At 39.7% G+C, this 19521-nt stretch overlaps 2 protein-coding genes across 2 annotated transcripts in view; both read right to left on the bottom strand.

Moving 5' to 3' along the window:
* Window positions 1-298: 298 nt before the first annotated feature.
* On the bottom strand, window positions 299-4446 carry si:ch211-218o21.4 (probable serine/threonine-protein kinase irlA). Its single transcript, XM_060881134.1, has 5 exons — window positions 4392-4446; window positions 3458-3698; window positions 2364-2475; window positions 966-1113; window positions 299-422 (listed from the first exon to the last, which is right to left on the bottom strand). Exons 2-5 carry the CDS (start codon window positions 3687-3689, stop codon window positions 306-308), a joined length of 609 nt encoding a protein of 202 aa, XP_060737117.1. The 5' UTR covers window positions 3690-3698; window positions 4392-4446; the 3' UTR covers window positions 299-305.
* A 4489-nt stretch (window positions 4447-8935) lies between these two features.
* The window catches only part of zgc:162200 (uncharacterized protein LOC558638 homolog), an 18158-nt gene continuing 7572 nt past the window's right edge, over window positions 8936-19521 (bottom strand). Inside the window, exons 5-10 of the mRNA XM_060881311.1 lie at window positions 19139-19521; window positions 17228-18076; window positions 16084-16257; window positions 14779-14930; window positions 13284-13623; window positions 8936-11429 (exon numbers count right to left, since the gene is read on the bottom strand). The exon at window positions 19139-19521 is cut by the window's right edge and continues 79 nt beyond it. Coding sequence (XP_060737294.1) covers window positions 11424-11429; window positions 13284-13623; window positions 14779-14930; window positions 16084-16257; window positions 17228-18076; window positions 19139-19521 — 1904 coding nt within the window. The 3' untranslated portion in view covers window positions 8936-11423. The remainder of the gene's footprint in view (window positions 11430-13283; window positions 13624-14778; window positions 14931-16083; window positions 16258-17227; window positions 18077-19138) is intronic.

The raw sequence follows: 19521 nt of genomic DNA, 5'->3' as shown, positions 1-19521 counted from the left end.
ACAAAATAAACAAGACACTGAAGATTACGTCTGTTATAAAGATTAAAATGCAAGTCTTCAATGGTGTTTTTTCCCTGTATCCAAAGCATGTGGTGCTATAAAACCTTGAATTTTAAGGCAGAGATAAATTATGGTGTTGTATCAGGATTTTTAAACATACGTCTGGACACAGAGGCAAACACAAATATAGGAATTTCAGCTACAGTGGTGTTCAAAATGCAAAACTCCCATTCAGTCCTTTTGAAGGTTATAACAAGAGCAGATCTCTTTGCCCTGTCACAACCTTCCTCTGATGTGGCTGATATTCAGGAGGTGGTGTTCTTGTGTAGCGCTGAATGCACTTTCCTCAAATTCTGTCGCACTCGGATAAACTCCAGAAGCTGTATCTCGTGCCGTATCTTCTCTTCTTGTTCCTTTTCTTTCTGTAAGGTGGAAAAGGACACACCAAAGAGCATAAGGGTGCACACACACACACACACACACACACACACACACACACACACACACACACACACACTTTGTGATTCTTTCATTTATACATTTATAAAACCTTTCTCGGATCACTGCCTACAATTTTCTTAAAGTTTTTTGAACCCTTCTTATAGGCTATAATCTGAATATTACAATCTCAAGAGTCCGTTTATCAGCCAAAAGGGTATAAATATATAACTGTATAAGAGTTTTTCCCTTTCAGAAAGGGTATTATTAAAAAAATAAAAAAATGAAGAATCATTATCAATCCATAGAAACCTTTAGGGAACTTCAAAATGGGCCTAGTCTCTTTTGAGAAGATATTTTTCTCACAGTTGCTGAAATTTTGAGTAGAATTTTTCCTCATTCCTTCATTCCTTATTATTCCTTAACTGTATACATGTATATTATGTATAACTATAGAACACATTGCATGTATATAATAACAGTCTCCATCCCATCGATTAGAATGAGGACTTAAAAATGGTGCTGACCGTCACCTCCTGCTGCTTCTGTTGTCGTTGGAGGAGAACCTGCTCCAATGGGCTCCTGCACTGTTCCCCCTCCTCTCTCTGGGTCTGCTCCTTCTTCCTCCTCTCCAGAACCATCTGCAGCTCGGGTTTACAGCACACTGCCAGACCCCTGCCCTCCCCGAAAGAGTCAAACACAAAACACAACCAGGCATACTAGAAGAATTACAGAATGAAAGAGAAAAGAACTACTAAAGGTTTCACGCCGTCATCTTCGATTAGGTGAACTGGAGAACCCAGAGGAAACCCCTAAAATACCGGGAGAACATGCAACTCCACACACACAGGGCAGAGAAATCAAACACTAACCCTGGATGTGTGGAGCAAACATGCAAACCACTATGTCACATCTTTTTTTAATGTCTATTTTTACATTTTACATAAAATTGCATGATGTTTACATTTTAATTCTGTCTAAATATTAAAAAGTAGTATATTAAAAATATTAAAAATGGATTGACAGTAAGCTAAAATTTCAACATTCAGGTCTTTATATATCTTCAAGCCATTTTATTTTTAGAAAATATTATTTCTGAAAATCTTCTTCTTCTTCTTCTTCTTCTTCTTATTATTATTATTAAAGTTTTACAAAAAAAATTCACAAGTCATAGAGAATCAATTTACAGTGTATATATTTTTTTTTTCAAAAAAAAAAAAAAACATAAAGAAAGAACCTTCGGCTCTTACTCTGGAGACCTAAATGTGAAATAAAAGATTCCTCCTAGGAAACATCACCATGTTTACAATCCATGTCCCTGGGAACAAGTAAACAGTTACCATAGAAACAGAAACCTACAAGAACGAGAGCATTAATATAAACCTAAGCTTTGTCTTGCAGCTTTGTCTTGCTGACAGAGTTGCTTTTAAATAAAATTTATCAGCATCTTCTGATCAATCAGGTTGGATGTTTCTCCAGTGCTGTAAGTTAGCATCATTGCAGCATGGCGTAGTTGTTACTCGTCACTTGTTATAGTTGTATTACAGTTTAACTGCTTACGCCATTCTGTAGCCAAGACTAAACTGAGCACTGGTTTTAACCAATCCAGTCTAATGTTGCTCTGCTGTCTCTGTGATATCTCAGTGCTGTAAAGAAGAGCTATCCTACGAGGTGCATGTCTGTCATTACAGCGCCTGACACAGCGCTCCTCTGAGCCGGTGTATGATTGCAGCCCGTGAGGCCGAGCGTAGTTTGTGTGACACAAAATACGAGAGCGAGAGAACGAGACTGCCATCAATTTTTAACCGACCTCGATTCAATGCTTCTGCGATTTTTGAAAAGCTGGCAATTCCCTTCTAACTGAGTGGCTGGCTAGAGCTTTCCTTATAGAGATGGTAAACGGAGATGAAGAGTACTGCTCTTACTTCCTGTGGGCCATAAGCAGCTCTCTGTGCAGCTCCTGATGGCTCCTCGAAGCCTTCACTGGGTTGTTTAGATTCCTCGGACTCTCACCAGTACTTGGTTTATCTGCATTTTCTGGGATAAATTGAAACACATGAATTTTGACTTTATATTGTTTACTTTTTGTTTTGTTTTTTGCTTAATTAAATATTATTATTATTATTATTATTATTATTATTATTATTATTATTTTTCTTTATTAACCTCCTGAGACCCGTATGCTACTGTTGTGTACATTACAATTTCTACTGACTGTTTCTCTTAATTCATAGCTGATAACTATAAATTTAATCAGTGTTTTCAAGGAAGCAGTTTGGCAAAAGTATTATACCTAACAGTCCTCATATAAGGTTGGTACAATAAATATATACAGACAATGAAGTGTGAGAAAATGTTATGTCCTCATATGAGGACATTCGGGTCTCAAGAGGTTAAACATTATTATATTAACATTTATTATTAATATTTATAAAACACCAAAAATATCCTTGAAGCTACAATTTGTAGTATTTGTCTAATTTTACTTTCCTCGTCTTCTGTTTTTATTCACCGGTAGCTTTTATAATTAAAATTTCATTTACTTCCTTTTCTATACATATATAATATTGTAATATTACTTTCTAATTATTTAAACTATATCAAATAATTACATGTTAAATGTTGTAAAATATATATTGTTCCTTAATAAATATGCAACTTTACAAATATTTATAAAGCTGCATTATTATTGTCATGCAGTATATAAGTTCATTTATTTCTGGCCTGTAAATGATCTCCGAGCTGAACAGAGCTGCTCCTTTTTCATTAAAACACAACTCACAAACTCAAACACAAGGCACTTATAGTTTCAGAGGAAATGCTGAAACTGCAATTCACCTCACATCCAACAGAAGACACAAAAAAGCCAACTATAAATGACTTTTTTAAATCTCTTTTGCCTTTCAAACAGTGGCCTTTCGTAGCAGAACAAACATTTCCTTTCTAATTTCTGTCTAATGTGTATATAATAGAGTGTAGTGATATTTAATGAGTATGTGAAATGTTCTAACACACTGACCTCTGTTATGGCCCTGTGGAAACCCATGACTGTTGCTTAACGTGCCGTTGGTCACCCGAGTCCTGAGGTGTGTTGGTCTCAGAGAGCTGCCATCACTGGAGGAAAGAGCGCTCTTCAGCTCAAGCTCGTACGGTGGTGGAGGAGGGTGAGAGGCGGCTGCCCTCATTGCACACACTGCTTTCAGGGAGGCGATCACCTGAGATTTGGCTCTGAGCCACAGCTCCTGCTGCATGCTGGGAAACTGCAGGGGGTCAGGTGTGTGTGTGTGTGTGTGTATATGTGTGAGTGTATGTGTGTGTGTTGTGTGTGTGTATATATGTATATGCGTATGTGTGTTTGTATATATGTGTGTGTGTATATACAGTATGTGTGTGTGTGTGTATGTGTGTGTATGTGTGTGCGTATGTGTGTGTGTATGTGTGTATTTGTGTATGTGTGTGTGGCAGTGTTTTGGGGTTGCCAATGAACATAAAAGAGAGAGCGAGAAGAGAGGAGAGGAGAGATTAAATTTCACCTAAGTGGGAGATGTATAATTCATCCAGGGCTAATTATTAATTATTAATTATTCACGATTTATCTCAGGTAAATATGTGCAGCAAATCTGATACAACATGTAAAATCTACCTCATTATTAAACTCATGTAATTGGATCATTGGATTTAAGAGCAGAAAGTGGACACAAAGGTCTTCATCATTTAGCTGTTGCAGCAATAAAGCTGTGACATTAAAATAACACTGTAAATAAATGACTTGTTTAAAAAAACATCATCATATTAAATGTGTACAGAGAAAAAGTGTGTGATCTAAAGCATGTCTCAGAGCATGTGTGATGCTCCACTGACCAAGTTCACACTAAATGCCTCTACAAAACCTCTGCGCTTATTTCCCTTAAACCCTTAAGTCACTTTACTTAGTGTTGTTAAGATGAACTCACCTGGTGTCACTCCATGAGCGAGCTGTCCTCACTGACCAGCAACAGCTTTCACATCTACAGCAAACAGGTCGCTCTTTATCTGAGCCGCTCATCTAAAGTGAAATTCCCTTTTCTACCACAAGAGGGGGCTGTGGAGCAGCAAGAAGCTTCTCAAATAAACCAGAGCTGATTTATATTTATTGTTGTCACTATTGTTATAGATGAAGTGATAAAGCCACTTCAAACCGTACAAAACTCATTATATTTTATCACTCACACCTTTCACGTTCTCATTCGACTTTTAAGTCTTCTTTTAGAATAAGTCTAACATTTAACATTAAATGTGGTGACATTTAACCTTTGAAAATCTAAAGTCAATTTATTATAAAAAAAAATAAATAAAAAAAAACAAAAACAGGCACTTAAACATTAATAAACCATGTTAATCCATTTCAGACAAATGAATCATTTTTAAATAACATTTTATTTCCGAAAAATCCAGGAACCAATGAGATTATGACTATCTATACTTTTATTTTATTCAATAGATGTTTCCTTGGAAGGTTGTGAGTTCGAATCCCAGGTCCACCAGGCTGCCACTGTTGGGCCCCTGAGCAAAGCCCTTAACCCTCAATTGCTCAGTTGTATTACAAAAAATGAGATAACGTAAGTCGCTCTGGATAAAAGCGTCTGCCAAATGCTGGAAATGTAAATGGGTTAACAGGGTCATATGACAGAACATATTAATCTTCTACCCACGATCTTGAGGCATAGCTATTCTGAACATATTCAGACAACACTGATTTGATCTAATATTCTTCGTCAGATTATGCACAAACCTGTGGAGTCAGCTTGAGTGCATAGTTTCTTGCAAAAAAATGGGTATGTACTTAATAGCAAGAACCTTTGAATATCATTTACACTCAAATTCTCATGCTGACGATATAATCGTGGCATGAATTTAGAAAAGTATCTAAAACAGAAGCGATTGTTTACTGCATACGATTAAACACTTCTAGAGTTTATCAGCAGACTGAGCAGCTCAAAGGGATCAATTTCCCTGATGGAGAAAGGGAGCCGAGTCAAAACAGACCTGCTCGCTCCTAAAACTCTCTGATCCACTAGTGTAACCAGAGAGCAGGGATAGCGAGCTCAGATCTTTTTACCTGAATGTAATTAGAAAACGTTTCAGGGGTTGTTTTTGAGTACATCAACAAGCTCCTCTGTCTCATAGCTAGAGTAAAAAGAAACCTCAACCTGCTCAATATAAAACACTCACAATTCGACTCCTGACTGGAACAGAACACGACATTCAAAACAGAGAAAGCAGAAATCTGACTTCTTACTACGTGACAAATCAGCATGTAACTTTTTAAGCTTTTGATCGTTTGTAAATCAAACAATTGCAAACACAAGAGTTTTATATGAAAAAGAATCTCTCATAAATATCTATGCCACCATGATGAATTTGTAAAGCGTAGTTAAAGTAAATTCCTATTGATATTTAAAAAAATAGTTTTTTGTACACCTGAGTGACTAGGAACAAGAAGCTATTCAATCATATCTTTAACATAAATATTAAAAAGAGTCAATATGAAGGTATGAAAATTGTCCCTAATGTGTGATTGCGTGAGTGAATGAGTGTGTGTGTGTGTGTGTGTGCCCTGCGATGGGTTGGCACTCCATCCAGGGTGTATCCTGCCTTGATGCCCAATGACGCCTGAGATAGGCACAGGCTCCCTGTGACCCAAGATAGTTCGGATAAGCGGTAGAAGATGAATGAATGAATGAACGAATGAATGAATGAATATGAAGGTATAAATACGAGATGTAACTTTGAGCCAATTTCCCCAAATTCTTCATGACTAAGCAAACAAATGTTAAACAATAAAGATGAAGTTTCACAACCTTCTTTGCTCATATATCTTACAGGTGCAAATCTCAGTATATCAATTTAATACCCATTGACTGGGAATGCTGGTTACATAGACATGTGTGGTGGACATTTTTACTTTAGAGATGTGTGTAAGGTCTTGTCCTTCTATGCTCATGATTGGTAGTTATTGTGACTAGAAATTGTCATTGCCAGTGGTTGTTTTCTTAGATTATGACAAGGGCAGAGGGGACTGGAGACGAGTTGGCGGGACTTAGGCTCATAAACAGCTTTTAGTAGACCTTGGTAAGACAAGCTTGATCAGGAGATGAGCAGGCGTTGTGCATTTAAGCCAATGATTGATTATGTTTTGCTTTTACATGTCTTCTTTGTAGAACACAATAAACTGTGAAACTTTTTTACTCTTGCACGACACTAAACGACACTGATTAGGTGTTAAAAGTGTCTTGTTTGCAAGGTTTAAGAAAACCCGCCGCTAAGGGTTGACAAGCTCGGCGTAGACACTCCAGAGAGCAAAGCAGGTTAGGGGAAAAGACAAGAGAAAAAGAGACCAACAAAAAAGTACACACACATAACACAGAGTACAGATAGAGACTAAGAGACTAAGACAAAAACTTTAACATTAAACTAAGAGTTTGTCTTCCCTGACGGTGGCAGTTTTAGCCTAAAACAGTTAAACTTACTGAAAGCTTATCCAGTCCAAATTGAAAAAGATAATGGCAGGAAGGGAGGCACGGTGGCTTAGTGGTTAACACGTTCGCCTCACACCTCCAGGGTTGAGGGTTCGATTCCCGCCTCCACCTTGTGTGTGTGGAGTTTGCATGTTCTCCCCGTGCCTCTGGGGTTTCCTCCGGGTACTCCGGTTTCCTCCCCCGGTCCAAAGACATGCATGGTAGGTTGATTGGCATCTCTGGAAAATTGTCTGTAGTGTGTGTGTGTGCCCTGGGATGGGTTGGCACTCTGTCCAGGGTGTATCCTGCCTTGATGCCCGATGACGCCTGAGCACAGGCTCCCCGTGACCCGAGGTAGTTCGGATAATGAGAGTGAGTGAGTGAGAGAATGGCAGGAAGAAGAAGAACAGAGTAAATGTAAATTGTACAGCCTTTATTATGTGGAAATCAGAAGCAAAGGGAAAAGGTAGAGAAAAGCACAATCTAATCCAAAGTGATTATCTGCACAAAACATACAGAATGAAGCTCAAGGCTCACAAAGTCTCCAATGTCTTAAGTCTTTTTCAGATGATCCTGACCTGGATGGACCACCTTCTCAACCACGTCTGGAGGCAGCTGCACCACAGCCACAACCAACACCGGCGTATGACCCACTAGCACCAGCTCCTGACTCAACAGTGAGACCTCAGCTCTACTCAGATCTGCTTACTCAGGAAGGTCCGTGCACAACACCAGTCACAGCGCACACGCGCCGCCAAGTACAACAGAGATGGAGGTCAGATTCACCTGTCAGTGGTGATGATGATGAGGAATTTACAGTCCTATCTGATAGTACAGGATAAGATCACAATGCCCATGGTGGAAGTAGAGGGACCTAATGATCACTGATGTCAGTACACGTCTGAAGGACACTGAACATGCTCATGATTACTTCCCTGACCCGAGAGAGGTCTGAGGGAAAAGTTTCGGAGTAAATTAAAAGAGATTCTGCAGAGTTTTACCCACCTTACTGAACTGTGGTGACTACTGCATTAAAGGGGCTGATATCGTGTGAATCAAGTGTGACTGGCCTGATGAACATGTGTGTGCAGGGCACTCAAAACATGACAGTGGAAGAAATGTCCTTTACAGTAATCTCATAACTCAACTGTGAGATTCATGTCAAAGCACTGACGGTGAAAATGGACATGATTATAATCGCCATGTGCAGCAGCAGAGAAAAGTTTTCCTTTACTGGCTCACGGAAATGCACAATGTGCACAGCAACTTATTCCCCCAGATGATATGAGTGAGGGGAAAGTGACAGAGTACCAGGAGAACTTGAGAAACAGCTTCATGAATAGGACTGATTCCAGAAATATCTGACAAGGTAAAAAAACTTATGCATCACGTGGGATACTGGAAAACTGAGCCTCATCGAACAACACTCGCTGCATACGGAAAAGCTGCTCAAAGAGAGAAGCGCAAACACACAAAGTTCAGCTAACAATGATGCAAGCCGTGGTGAGGTCCTGAACACGGTGAGGAAGATGAAGAGGAAGAAAGGGGAGAGCAGGAGATAGTGAATGTTTTATTTACAGAGATCATCACTGGGCAAAGGGATGCCCTAAGAAACAGGACAAGGAAAAGTGCATGAGCATCAACATCTCAGCTCGGGGTCGAGGAGGTCAGTCCTGAAAGATCTCAGCCAGAAGAGATCATGTTGTGTTGCTTCAGGTATAAAGGGACTTAAAGAAAGCGTCACTGGTATAAATAACACAAACTCGAACATAAGGCCATTTCAGTTTTAATTAAAATTTACTGTGTTGGTGGAAAGTTCAGGAATAAAATGCTATATGGCTCCAACTAATAGATAAAAGCTTATTGTGTACATTTACTTAGTATTTGAAGAGTTTTATTACATTTATTAGTTAATGGTGTTTCCTGAATTAGGATACATGAAAAATCCCCAAAACACTCATTTTATTTTTAGCCCAACACAACGGACAAAGCACAACAAGGACATTTAATTAAGTTTTATTTTACACTACACATTTCACAAAACAGCTTGACTGCCAGATGGAAACATTAGAGGTTTTTGTTAAAGTGGGATGCTCAGTGAAAATTAAAAACAGGAAAGCAGTGGCTTAAAACTGAGACCGTGGGGTAACAAAGGTCTCAAGACACAAAAGGAACAAAAAAAATTACTTTTTGTCTTACTTTTTTTTTAACAAGCAAATGTATGATATTATTATTTATCCACACAGTAATAATGCAGGTCAAGTTCAGTGGTACTGGCAAAAACATCATAATCATGGTTTCAGTGCACATTTTTAATAAATAAGGTCATTAGGGAAATATTTACTGGATAAATTGCTTTAACCAGTTTTTAAAATGAGCCTGTGTAATTAAGCACATTATTATTTTACATATAAAATCCTCTGACACAAAGTCAATGAGAATGAAGCAAAGTTGGAGCTTTGTTCCAGTTGGGAGCTTCATCATAAAAGATTTCTTTTCTTGATGTTTCCATTATTTTTAAATCACACCACTGCCCATGTAAGTGTCCTGCATTCAGGAACATGGTTTGTGAACATGCAAAGGAAAGCAGCTAAACAACACGTGCTGATCCACTACAAAATATCAATCATATTATATACATATACAAGCCAAATCACTGCTCTGATAACAACAGCGATACCTTTATGCTACCAGGTCATGTCAGTTAAGGACAAAATCGAGGGCAGTAGCACAATCTGTAGCTACACAAGAAAGCAACAAAACCACAAAACACCTCAGTTTTGTTTCCAGTGTTTAAATACAAAACAAAACACTTTTCAAACAATAAATTAATGTCCAAGACTAATTTCCTAAAAACCGGTCGACTCGGCAAATTATTAAGGCACTGTTTTAGATCCTGTTTCTCTCGCATGATGTGTTCCCTTTAGCGTAACCGCTAGTGCCTTATTGCTTTGATAAATAATAATAAAGAACTAGACATGGCTTGGCTTGTACTTGTAGCAGAGAGTAGTCATTGATTTACAGTGTTTTGTGTTCAACTTGAACCCTGTGTAAAAGATCAGAAAACTGGCAGTAGTTCAGACAGGACACTGGATGCTGAATAAGAGTGTTATGGGTCATGGTACTGTATGTGAGAAGCTAGTGTAGAAATAGCATGCTTTCTCTGTACCGGTGTAGCATATAAAAACACACGAGCTGGTGGCGGAAATGAACAGAAACACATGTAATGACAAAAGATTTTGTACAAAAGTCTCTCTGCATACAAAAATCCAGGACAAAAAAAAAAAAAATCCTAATAGAAAACAATATTTGTGCGAACAATTTTTCCATGAACTTGTTCTGTATTTATCCGGTTGCTTTTATAAGCTGAAAGAGAGTGTGGCTATGAGGAAAAGTCGTAGCTTGGCCAAAAAATAGTTGTTCAAGTTTAGCTCTGGTCAGTGGTCATGATGTTGAATGCACTGTGTATGATGATGTTAGGAACACTAAGGGGATGAGCAGAGGTAGCAATGCAACATGAATACAGCAGCAGTGGATTACACACAGCTAACACGTGTGTCCTGTGCTCAGGAACACAGGTGGATGTCAGTCCTTAAGGAGAGGCTTCTGAAAGTTTTTTGGGGTGTTGCAGATGTACACAAAACTGATTTAAAAAAAAAAAAAACAACCCAAAAATAACAAAAAAAAAAAACAAAAACAAAAACAAAAAAAACCCAACACTTGCTTGGGTAAATAAAACAAAACTGGGAGGCGGTAATTGACAGTCATTTTATACCATGAAACCGTAACAACTCTGAGTGTACAGTACAGCAGATGAAGGTTTTCCTATTTATATCTGTTTAAGTCTGCAGGACAAAGCTTAGGCAGCAGTGCATTTAATCTATGATGAAGTAGGGAATGGAATCCGCTTGAAAATTCAGCGCTTGAAAACTCATCATCATCATCATCATTCTGAACAAGCCTCAGTTGTGCACTAATACTGTCGGGGCTGTCAGTCATTCTACATAAAAGAACAGTTTACAATAAAGCAGGCTCTAATGTCCTTCATACATAACACCGTCTCTGAAGACAGCAGCTATACACGAAACAGGAATGTTGTTGGGTTTGTTTGTTTTAAACACAAATTGGACCTTTCGAGTGGGTTTGGTGTGTTACAATGTCCAGGAGACTGAAAGCAAGCTTCATAACTTGCCTTCCTCCAGAAAGCTCATTGTGAAATGAGATGAGGCTTCGGTGAGCTTTCAGTTCCTCGAAGCTGCACAACACTTCAGCGAGGCATTCAGACAGAGACAGTGAAAGGAGAAGTAGAAAAAGTGAGGTAGAGGACATGAAGAACGGACAATAAGACAGAAAGATAGATGAGACGAGAATAAGCACAAGAGGAGCCCGATGTGTTTTGGAGTGGGATGAAGTGGATGTCGGGTCGGGTCGGGTCTGGGCATGAACACGGCCCACACACACTGGAGCAGGACAGGAGGAATGAAGCATTCATCGCTGCAAAAACAGGCCGAAAGACACAAATCAATCACATGACAGACAAAAATCAGTACAAATAAGAGAACTGGGGTGGTCTAGTTGTATGAAATAAAATATGCTTTTAGGTCAGACTTCCCATCAGTAAGTTCAGCTAATATGTTTCAGATGGTCATGAAACTAAAACAACATTCATAAAGAAAACAAAAAAGAAAACAAAGGATATGACAGTTATATTCCAGCTAGTTTATTACAGTAGGAATATCAAGTCATTATATTGAAGTTATTAGACTTAATATTTTTTCGTCCTAACATTATATAGAACATTGTTTGATATACAATGATATACAAACGTTAAAATACCTCATTTCCATTTCCAATTTCATTGTCTGTGCTCATCAGTTTAGAGATTGGTTCATTTCTGTCTTCTGTAGTGCATCAGTGGCTGCAGAGATTTCTAAAGTGCTCCAATTTGTACAGAAAAGATCTCAAAATCCTAAGATACAGTTTTTTTGTGATAAGAGGGTCTTGTCAGTAAAAAGCATCTGGCTGGAAATCTGATCCCGTATTCATGAAAATTCTCAGTGTAAAGAGTTTCTCCTAGTGACAAAATTGTAAGAAAATTCTTAGAAATGTGGACGTTTCCAAAAACGCTGCTTTTTTTTTTTTTATTAGACAACCAATCGCAGTCTTCTAAAGAATGTGTCATACCTAGTAAAGGGTTAAGCTCCGCCTCCTCTCTAAGATAAATGGTGTTGTATTTTGTTGATCAGAGTTGCTCTGTGATTGGTCCTGAATCACTCTTAAAATAAGATTCCTAGTTAAATTAGGTCTCTGAGATCATTCTTATACTCTTTATAAATACGGGCCCTGAAGTCTATTTTCATGCCATTTTCTTTTTTTTTTTTTGCTTGTTGCAGAATTCTTTTAAATAAATAGCACATGTTTAAGAGCTTATGGAAATACAGATATCATGGAATTTTTTCACTATTAGCTGAAGTTGAAAGTGAGTTATTATTATTTATTATGTTTGTGTTGACGACTACTGGAACGGCTGGTGGATTCGGAACTTCGTTTGTTGTTTGCGGATTTGCGATTAGTTTCAGCGCTTGTGTGCTGCTTTTTCAGTGCATCCTGTTGCTTTCTGTTCTCTTGTCTTGGGAAGGGAAATGCTTCCTCCACATTATTACAACGCGAGTTTGCCCGACCCTTCCCTCTAGGAGCCGATCTTGTACCACTAGTGCTACTACTAGTGAGAGAAGATATTTGGGATTTACTACACTGAGCAGGTTCACCACTAGAGGATGCTACACTCAAGCGTCTTTGAGCTGGTGGAGATTTGGTTGAGGAAGTGGATGGTACATGTGTACCAGAGAATCGCTTTGCACCAGTTGTCTCCACAGATTGTGACTTGGAGATGCCGGATTGCTTTTTGGGAGCTACACTACGCTCAACAGTGGATTTTGAATGAGATCTTCCTTCTTTCAGTTGGCTTCTTGTTTCTGACCTACTGGTAATATTGACATTGGATCTAGAGGTGAGGTTTTCTACAGATTGTGAAGGGGATGCTGTTGACCTACTGGCTGGTAAAGATGATCGGCGTACTTTGATGAACGTATTATCACGACACGGCCCTAAGACTTGAATGCTTTTTGCTTGTGCCTCTTTACCTCTAGGTTGCAGCGAAAATGTGGTGAAAGGCCCCAAGCCACTTTTTGTGTCATCTAATGAACGAGACAAACTTGATCCGCGACTACGAATGAAAGTAGCATCGCGTGCAATACAGACAGAGAGCAGACTCTGTGTGGAAGTGGACGGCTGAGGCTGATTGACAAAAGAAGAAGAGGATGAGGAAGAAGAGGATATGGGTCTTACAGGGCTGCCGTGGAGGCTGCGCGAGAGCACCTTCAGATGGCTGCTCGCACTCTGAGTGCCTGATGATGATACCAACACAGGGCTGGCACGTGGACTGCTTCTCATGGGGCTCCGTGGAGCTCTTCCTGACTTGGTGGCCAGCTGCTTGGCACGGGAGCGGCGTGGGCTGCCTCCATTACTGTGGACATGCAGTGGAGTCTCCAGGTCCTCCAGCCGCTGAGTCAGGGCTAGCTTCTGTTGGATGGCCATGCGCAGGAGTGAATTCAGGGTCTTCTTTTCGTCCTCTGCAGCAGCCAGCTGTCTCTGCATCTCATCTAACTGAGTAACATACTGGTCACATCTGAGTGAGAAAGACATGATCCAAATTAGCATTAAAAAAAAGAAGATATTGGTCTAAAATTGACCATCAACAATATAGCAACATATCTGAAGAAAAGCTACATTATAAGTCAATGAAAATGTGATTTCTGTTTGGAAGTGTCATAGAAAACAAACTCAACTTATTAACACCAAGGATAAGGCTAAGTGTCTGTGAGAACATTTTACAAAATGGATTTAAATTTACTTCATATATATAAGTATGTACACACACACACTCTCACTCTCACTCTCACACACACACACACACACACTAATGAGATTTATTAAAACTGGTACGTCATTTTTACAAGTCTAGGTGTCTCTTTTAATGTATAAATATCTGCATTCAAGCACTTGTTGTGCATTATGGAATAACGTGCAATAAAGTCTAATGTTGCTAACAAGTAATATAAGTGACACCCAAAGGAAAAGAAGCCTGACTGCATTTGGTCCAATGGGAATCTAGTAAATTCTGATCAATTAAAAAGCCTTTTATCTCTCTAATTGCTCATAAAAGCTCTCATCATTATCCCCGTCCATCTGCTCGAGCTTTTTCCAGGCTGAATAACAAGAAAAAAAGAATTTTAACCTAATTCCAATGAAGACAATGTGTGTTTGAATGGAAACATCAGACCACATAATGCAACTAAACATGATTACGATGGGTGACGTTAGATTAAGAGCTAAAATCTAACATAACCTTCAAATATTTGACCACTGAAATAAAAGCAGTAGCCGTCCAGACGGTCCTTAAATGTTTCAAGATGTATTACAATGGTTTATTTACACTATACATACACCTTGTAAAAACGTCCTCTGCAAGGGCTTTAACAGACAAAAATCACAGCAATACATCACAATACCAATATTATATCTTCTTTTCTCGAGAAATGCATATAACGTGCAGTCTAAACAATGCGTGTAGCTAATAGGAGAAAGGAAATGTGCACGTTAATCTGCATGTGAGCAGTGAGACGAGAGGTTAGGAATATAATCTGATTATCTAGTTCTTCAGACAAAATACTGAAAGCCGAGACAGACTAATCTCTTCAGCTTTCCGCTCTGGTCCTGTCATCAAGAGTGTCAGAGACTGTCTGAAACCTTAAGCTTCTCCGAGTGGGCATGTGTATTGTACCTGCTCGCAAACATGACCCGCAGTGAAGAGAATGTAGCAGCGTCCTCCTTTAGAGCCTTGAGCTCGTTCCTCAGCTTGAACATGGTCTCAGACACCACGGTTTTCTCCGTCTCGTACTTGGTCTTCAGGTTGCTCAGAGCCAACTCAGCAGTCTGAAAGAAAATAAATTGATCGTTAACTTTAAAGTTTAGTAAAGAAAGTAAACAATGAAAACTAACACATTGTTTGTCACTGATATTTAGCTAGACACTACATAACCTGTGCCAGTTAATCTGACTAGCTCTCTGCAGGTCTATACATACATATGAAAGCAAACATTTTAACACTAGCAAGGACCTTCTGTAAACAAGATATTAGAATTGGACTAGTACAAGCTCCTATCTTTAAAGGTGGAAAAGTAATGGCTCATCCTACATAAACACATTTGTTTGGAAGTTTTAATAATTTACATGGCTGAAGAAAAATAACTGCCAATAAAGCAAAATAATATTTAGTTATATATTGTGATACTGAATGTTGATGCTTGGAGTTCTACAATCACACTGTGTAAAACTGGCAGAACAAGTTCTCAGGCCTAACTAAGTTTGCTCAAGGCGATGACTTTCAAAAAAATTTTCAACATGGTGGTATCGGAAAGTGAATGTGTGCTTACTAAACATTTTCCATAACATACCAAACAAAAAAGGAAACACTATCAAGTTTCAATGACAAATGGAACCAATATGACAAATTCCCTCCTGCATGGGGGAAGGAAAAAAAAACTGGCAGGGGTTTCTTTCCCATTGCTATGAATTGTCAGATTTTCTAGGCTTAGTTTCTGCTGCTTTACTCCAAGTTTACCTAACATTCTATAGTATGATGATGACTTCTCATCCCTGCCAAATTTGACACTTGCAAGATATCTAGTTATGGTTAATCCCCTGACAGCATTTAGGCAATTAGAGTAGGAGCTCCACAATTTAACATTGGACTATAATATTATGGAAGTCGCTCAAATATATGCTAAAAGATCAGGCTTTTTCACCCGAGTAAATCAGTGGATGACCCAGTTGACGCATTAGCCAGGAAGGATTGTTAGCGTTAGCTGCCTGCAAGCCCCGCCCCTTCCTCCTTATTTCACATACTCTTACTTGAACTCACACTGACAACCAAACTAAAAAAAAAAAAGGTGTTTCCTTTATCTGCCCAACAAACAATGTGGCAGATTAATCCCACAACAGAGTCTGAAACCACACCGAGTTCTTAATCTATGAACATATTCCTGTTTTCATCAGTTAGTGGTAGAAGAAGAAATGAACTGTGTACCTGTTTGTTTGCCTTTAGGACAGTCCTGAGTGTGGCGATCTGCTCCCTTTTGGTGCTTAAAAGAGATTTGAGCTTCAGCACCTCTTCGAGCAGAGCTTCACGGTCCGATTCATTACTGCCCCCTAAAGCAGAGGAGGGTAAGGCACCACGCTGCCTGCACAGGTCAACAGCCACCTGAAAAAGGTTTTAAAGGTTTACTTATGTGCAGTTAAAGATGCAATGCAGGAGACTTAGATTAGTCGTTTTGTTAATGCTCATAAATGCAACTGTAGCAACTGATAAGAAAAAAAAAAAAAAAAAAAAAAAAGCAACCCTACATTTAGGTGATGTCGTCATGACGTGATTCATGCAAGTCCCACGTTCAAAAACCCAAATAACCCGTTAGAGCTTCAATGCAAAACTGTGTTAATGAATATTATATATATGCAGCAATCAGTATTTTCATAACAGTACATTATATGGGTTCTAACATGTTGTGTAAACAAATACATTTTTTAACCTAAGCCTAGTTACGACAAACAAGACTGTGCAATGTCAAATGGACTATGCTCCAACAGTAGAGAGCTCAGAGTTGTGCACTGTGAGGAAAAAGGAAGTCAAGCAATACGTTCCTTCTTCTTACTCAAAATACAAATGATGTGTTAAGAGCCAGAAATTACCTCACTGCTGCCCTTCACTCACCTAAATACTGGCCTCTATCCCAGGTCCACATGAGAAATATTTTCCACTTACACTTACATAATTGTTAGTGTAGTTGTTAGTGCTAGTGTTTAAATTCATGTTTAATGTAGCAACTGCTTTGAGGTTGAACCTGCATGCAGTTTAGTTTCATAATGTAAGTTTATAGTATAATAACAAGGAAGGATTCATACATCTCTACTTTCCCCCGATCACTGATGTTCCACAGTGAACAGAGTATTTGGGCTAGTTGGTCTAACATGAGCTAGGGTTATGAGATTGTATATAATATGCCGTTATCCTGTCACACCGTTTAATTACGACAAACTAAAGGTTTCATTGCTAGTTGCTTTAGAGGTGTGTAGGCTGCAGTGTTGGTGCGGACTCAGGGGAAGACGCGTTGTGGCCAGTAATACAAAATGTGTTGATTACTCATTACCATATTACACACTCTTGTCATGTTTACCTGGAGGTGTTTAATCTGGCAGCGAATAACAGCCACCAGGTTGCGCACGTTAGTGGGATCCCTGAAGTCCAATGTCGGAGAGCTGGGGCCACTTCCACAGCTTGTAGAGGCATCTCCATTGGCTGTTGTGATGTCCAACTCTACGCTATGTGCTCCCTTCCCCAAAGCCTCTCCTGACCTTCTCTGCTTCCGGAACGATCCATGGTGATGCCTTCTTCCTCCTCGTGCTCCATCGCGATAGTAGTCCAGGGTAACACGACGTGGTGTGAGGTTGTTGCACATGCAAACATGGTGGTAAAGGTTGGCCAGCTCTTCAGAGAAGGCCAGCAGCTCCTCTTGTGTGGCGCTCAGGTGGCATTCGGAGTCGGTGGCAACACGGCGAGTGGCTCCGATCTCTATCTCCAGCTGCCCGATTCGCTCCTGGTCATGTCTGCTGGCAGCAATGCACTGGCGGATCTTGTCAGCAAGTTCCTGTGCCTCAGCTCTCCAGCGCTCCTTCTCCTGTAGGTGACGCTCTTCCAGGGACCTGCAGCGCTCACCTGCTTCCTTCAGCTCGTCACGTAGCTGCATGAGCTCAGCATTTGCTGCTCGCATTCGCTTTTCGAGCACCTCTGCACTCTTGGCATCCAGCTCTAGATCTTCACCATTGTCCAGCTCACTATTTCCATTCTGCTCCTGGGTTTTGGTTCCAGACTGGGGGATGGAAGGGGAGCAACCCTGCAGTACCTCCAGACGCTGTGAGAGCTGCTCCACTTTCACTTTGTGCTCATCCAGAGCTACTTTAGACTGGGCCAGTGACTCTTGAAGGTCCTGGACTGAACTGGCCAAAGCTGCTTTCTCCCTCTCTACCTGCAATGAGGAAAACAGGACAAATGTATGCCATAGTTTTTTATTTAATTAAAAAAACTTTAGGATTTTTAACTTAATTTATTTAAAAATATATATATTTTAGGATACATTTGCATTGCTGACCAATATTCATGATTGGTTAAGTGAAATGCAACGGAGTAAATTTAGTAAAATTGTTACTAACATACTATAAATACATAAACTACCACTCCAGCTGTTTCACCACATCCCTTTGAAAAAATAAGCCACTGAAAGTGCTGCGTTGCTTCTAATTTGAATCAGTAAGTAGGCATTGTGTCCTTTTCTGTTGCCTAAATACATAAAGCAATACACGTGTAAAAAAACAACAACAACAGAGCACATAGAGCAATTTATAAATCAATATGAAAGAGACTAAATCCATTAACATAGTAAGTAGATTGAAGCTGTCTAGAGGGCTGCATAACATTAAGAAAAAAGGCCTCCTGTTAATTGAGAAAAAGAAAAAAAAAAAATACAAAACAAAAAGTAGTTTTCAAGTTTGAAAACTAGTCCTGGTTAAAGATGATCTTAGCAACCATCAGATGGTTCAAAGCTATTTCAATACACTGTCACGGCCTGGTAAGAGACCGTGTACAAGACCGTGAACAGGATGTGGTTCAAAGATGGGGAGCAGATTTCAAGTCTCACATAAAGTCACGAAAGGCAATGGGCCTAAACAGCTGAAAAATTTTAAATTACTTTTGGTTTGGTTGGAGAAATGAGATTTGTTTGGTGGTAGCAGGTACGCTCATACAAACAGCTTAAATTACAAGTGTATGATATGCACAGACAACAATAATAAGACAATATTATCATTTTAAATATGGGGTGTGTGTGTGTGTGTGTGTGTGCGTGCGTGTGTGTGCGTGCATAGAGGGAAGGTTCTTCATCTCTTTTGACAGTTTGCTTCATTGCCAGCTAATGGCAGAAAGCCAGCTTTATAAAACGACAATGTATAATTGTATGCAAGGTTACAGCACTTAAGGACCTTAAGGAAAGTGAGTCAATATCCTTCTTGTAAAATTTTAATGCCTGGCCCACCTGCAACAGCTGCTGTTTGAGCTTCTGCGTGTCAGACAGATGGAGCTCGCTCAGCAGGTCAGCCACAAGCCCAGGAGCCTGAGGCCGTAGGAAGATGTCTCTGTTCCTGGGAGTTGAGCAGCGCTGCTTCTCACTTCCTTTCGAGTGGTTGTAGCCACTGTCCTGCTCTTCTTCATCTTTATCTCCCCGCTCCTTCTCCTCTGCAGCCCTATCTCCATCCAGGCTGTCGTCTAACTGCAGATCTAGGTGCACCACAGAGTCAAAAGGGTTGAGCGTGTGAGCAGCTAGATCACGTTTTAAACTGTTCTTCTGCTCGCGCTCATCCTTTAGAGCCTCGAGGGCCTCGTCCAGCTGCCTCTCTGCGATCTCCTTCAGCCGGCCGG

The sequence above is a fragment of the Tachysurus vachellii genome, chromosome 11 (assembly GCF_030014155.1).
Source record: "Tachysurus vachellii isolate PV-2020 chromosome 11, HZAU_Pvac_v1, whole genome shotgun sequence".
NCBI classification, from domain to species: Eukaryota; Metazoa; Chordata; class Actinopteri; order Siluriformes; family Bagridae; genus Tachysurus; species Tachysurus vachellii.
The sequence above is the reverse complement of the archived record's forward strand: the minus strand, read 5'-3'. Positions and strand labels throughout refer to the sequence as shown.

Coding starts and splice junctions, on each gene's coding strand:
- si:ch211-218o21.4 (XM_060881134.1), bottom strand. CDS start 3,689: ATGCAGCAGGAGCTGTGGCTCAGAGCCAAATCTCAGGTGATCGCCTCC. Junction 2,476..3,457: donor TCCACAGGGCCATAACAGAG/GTCAGTGTGTTA, acceptor AATTTATCCCAG/AAAATGCAGATAAACCAAGT. Junction 1,114..2,363: donor CTGCTTATGGCCCACAGGAA/GTAAGAGCAGTA, acceptor CGGGGAGGGCAG/GGGTCTGGCAGTGTGCTGTA.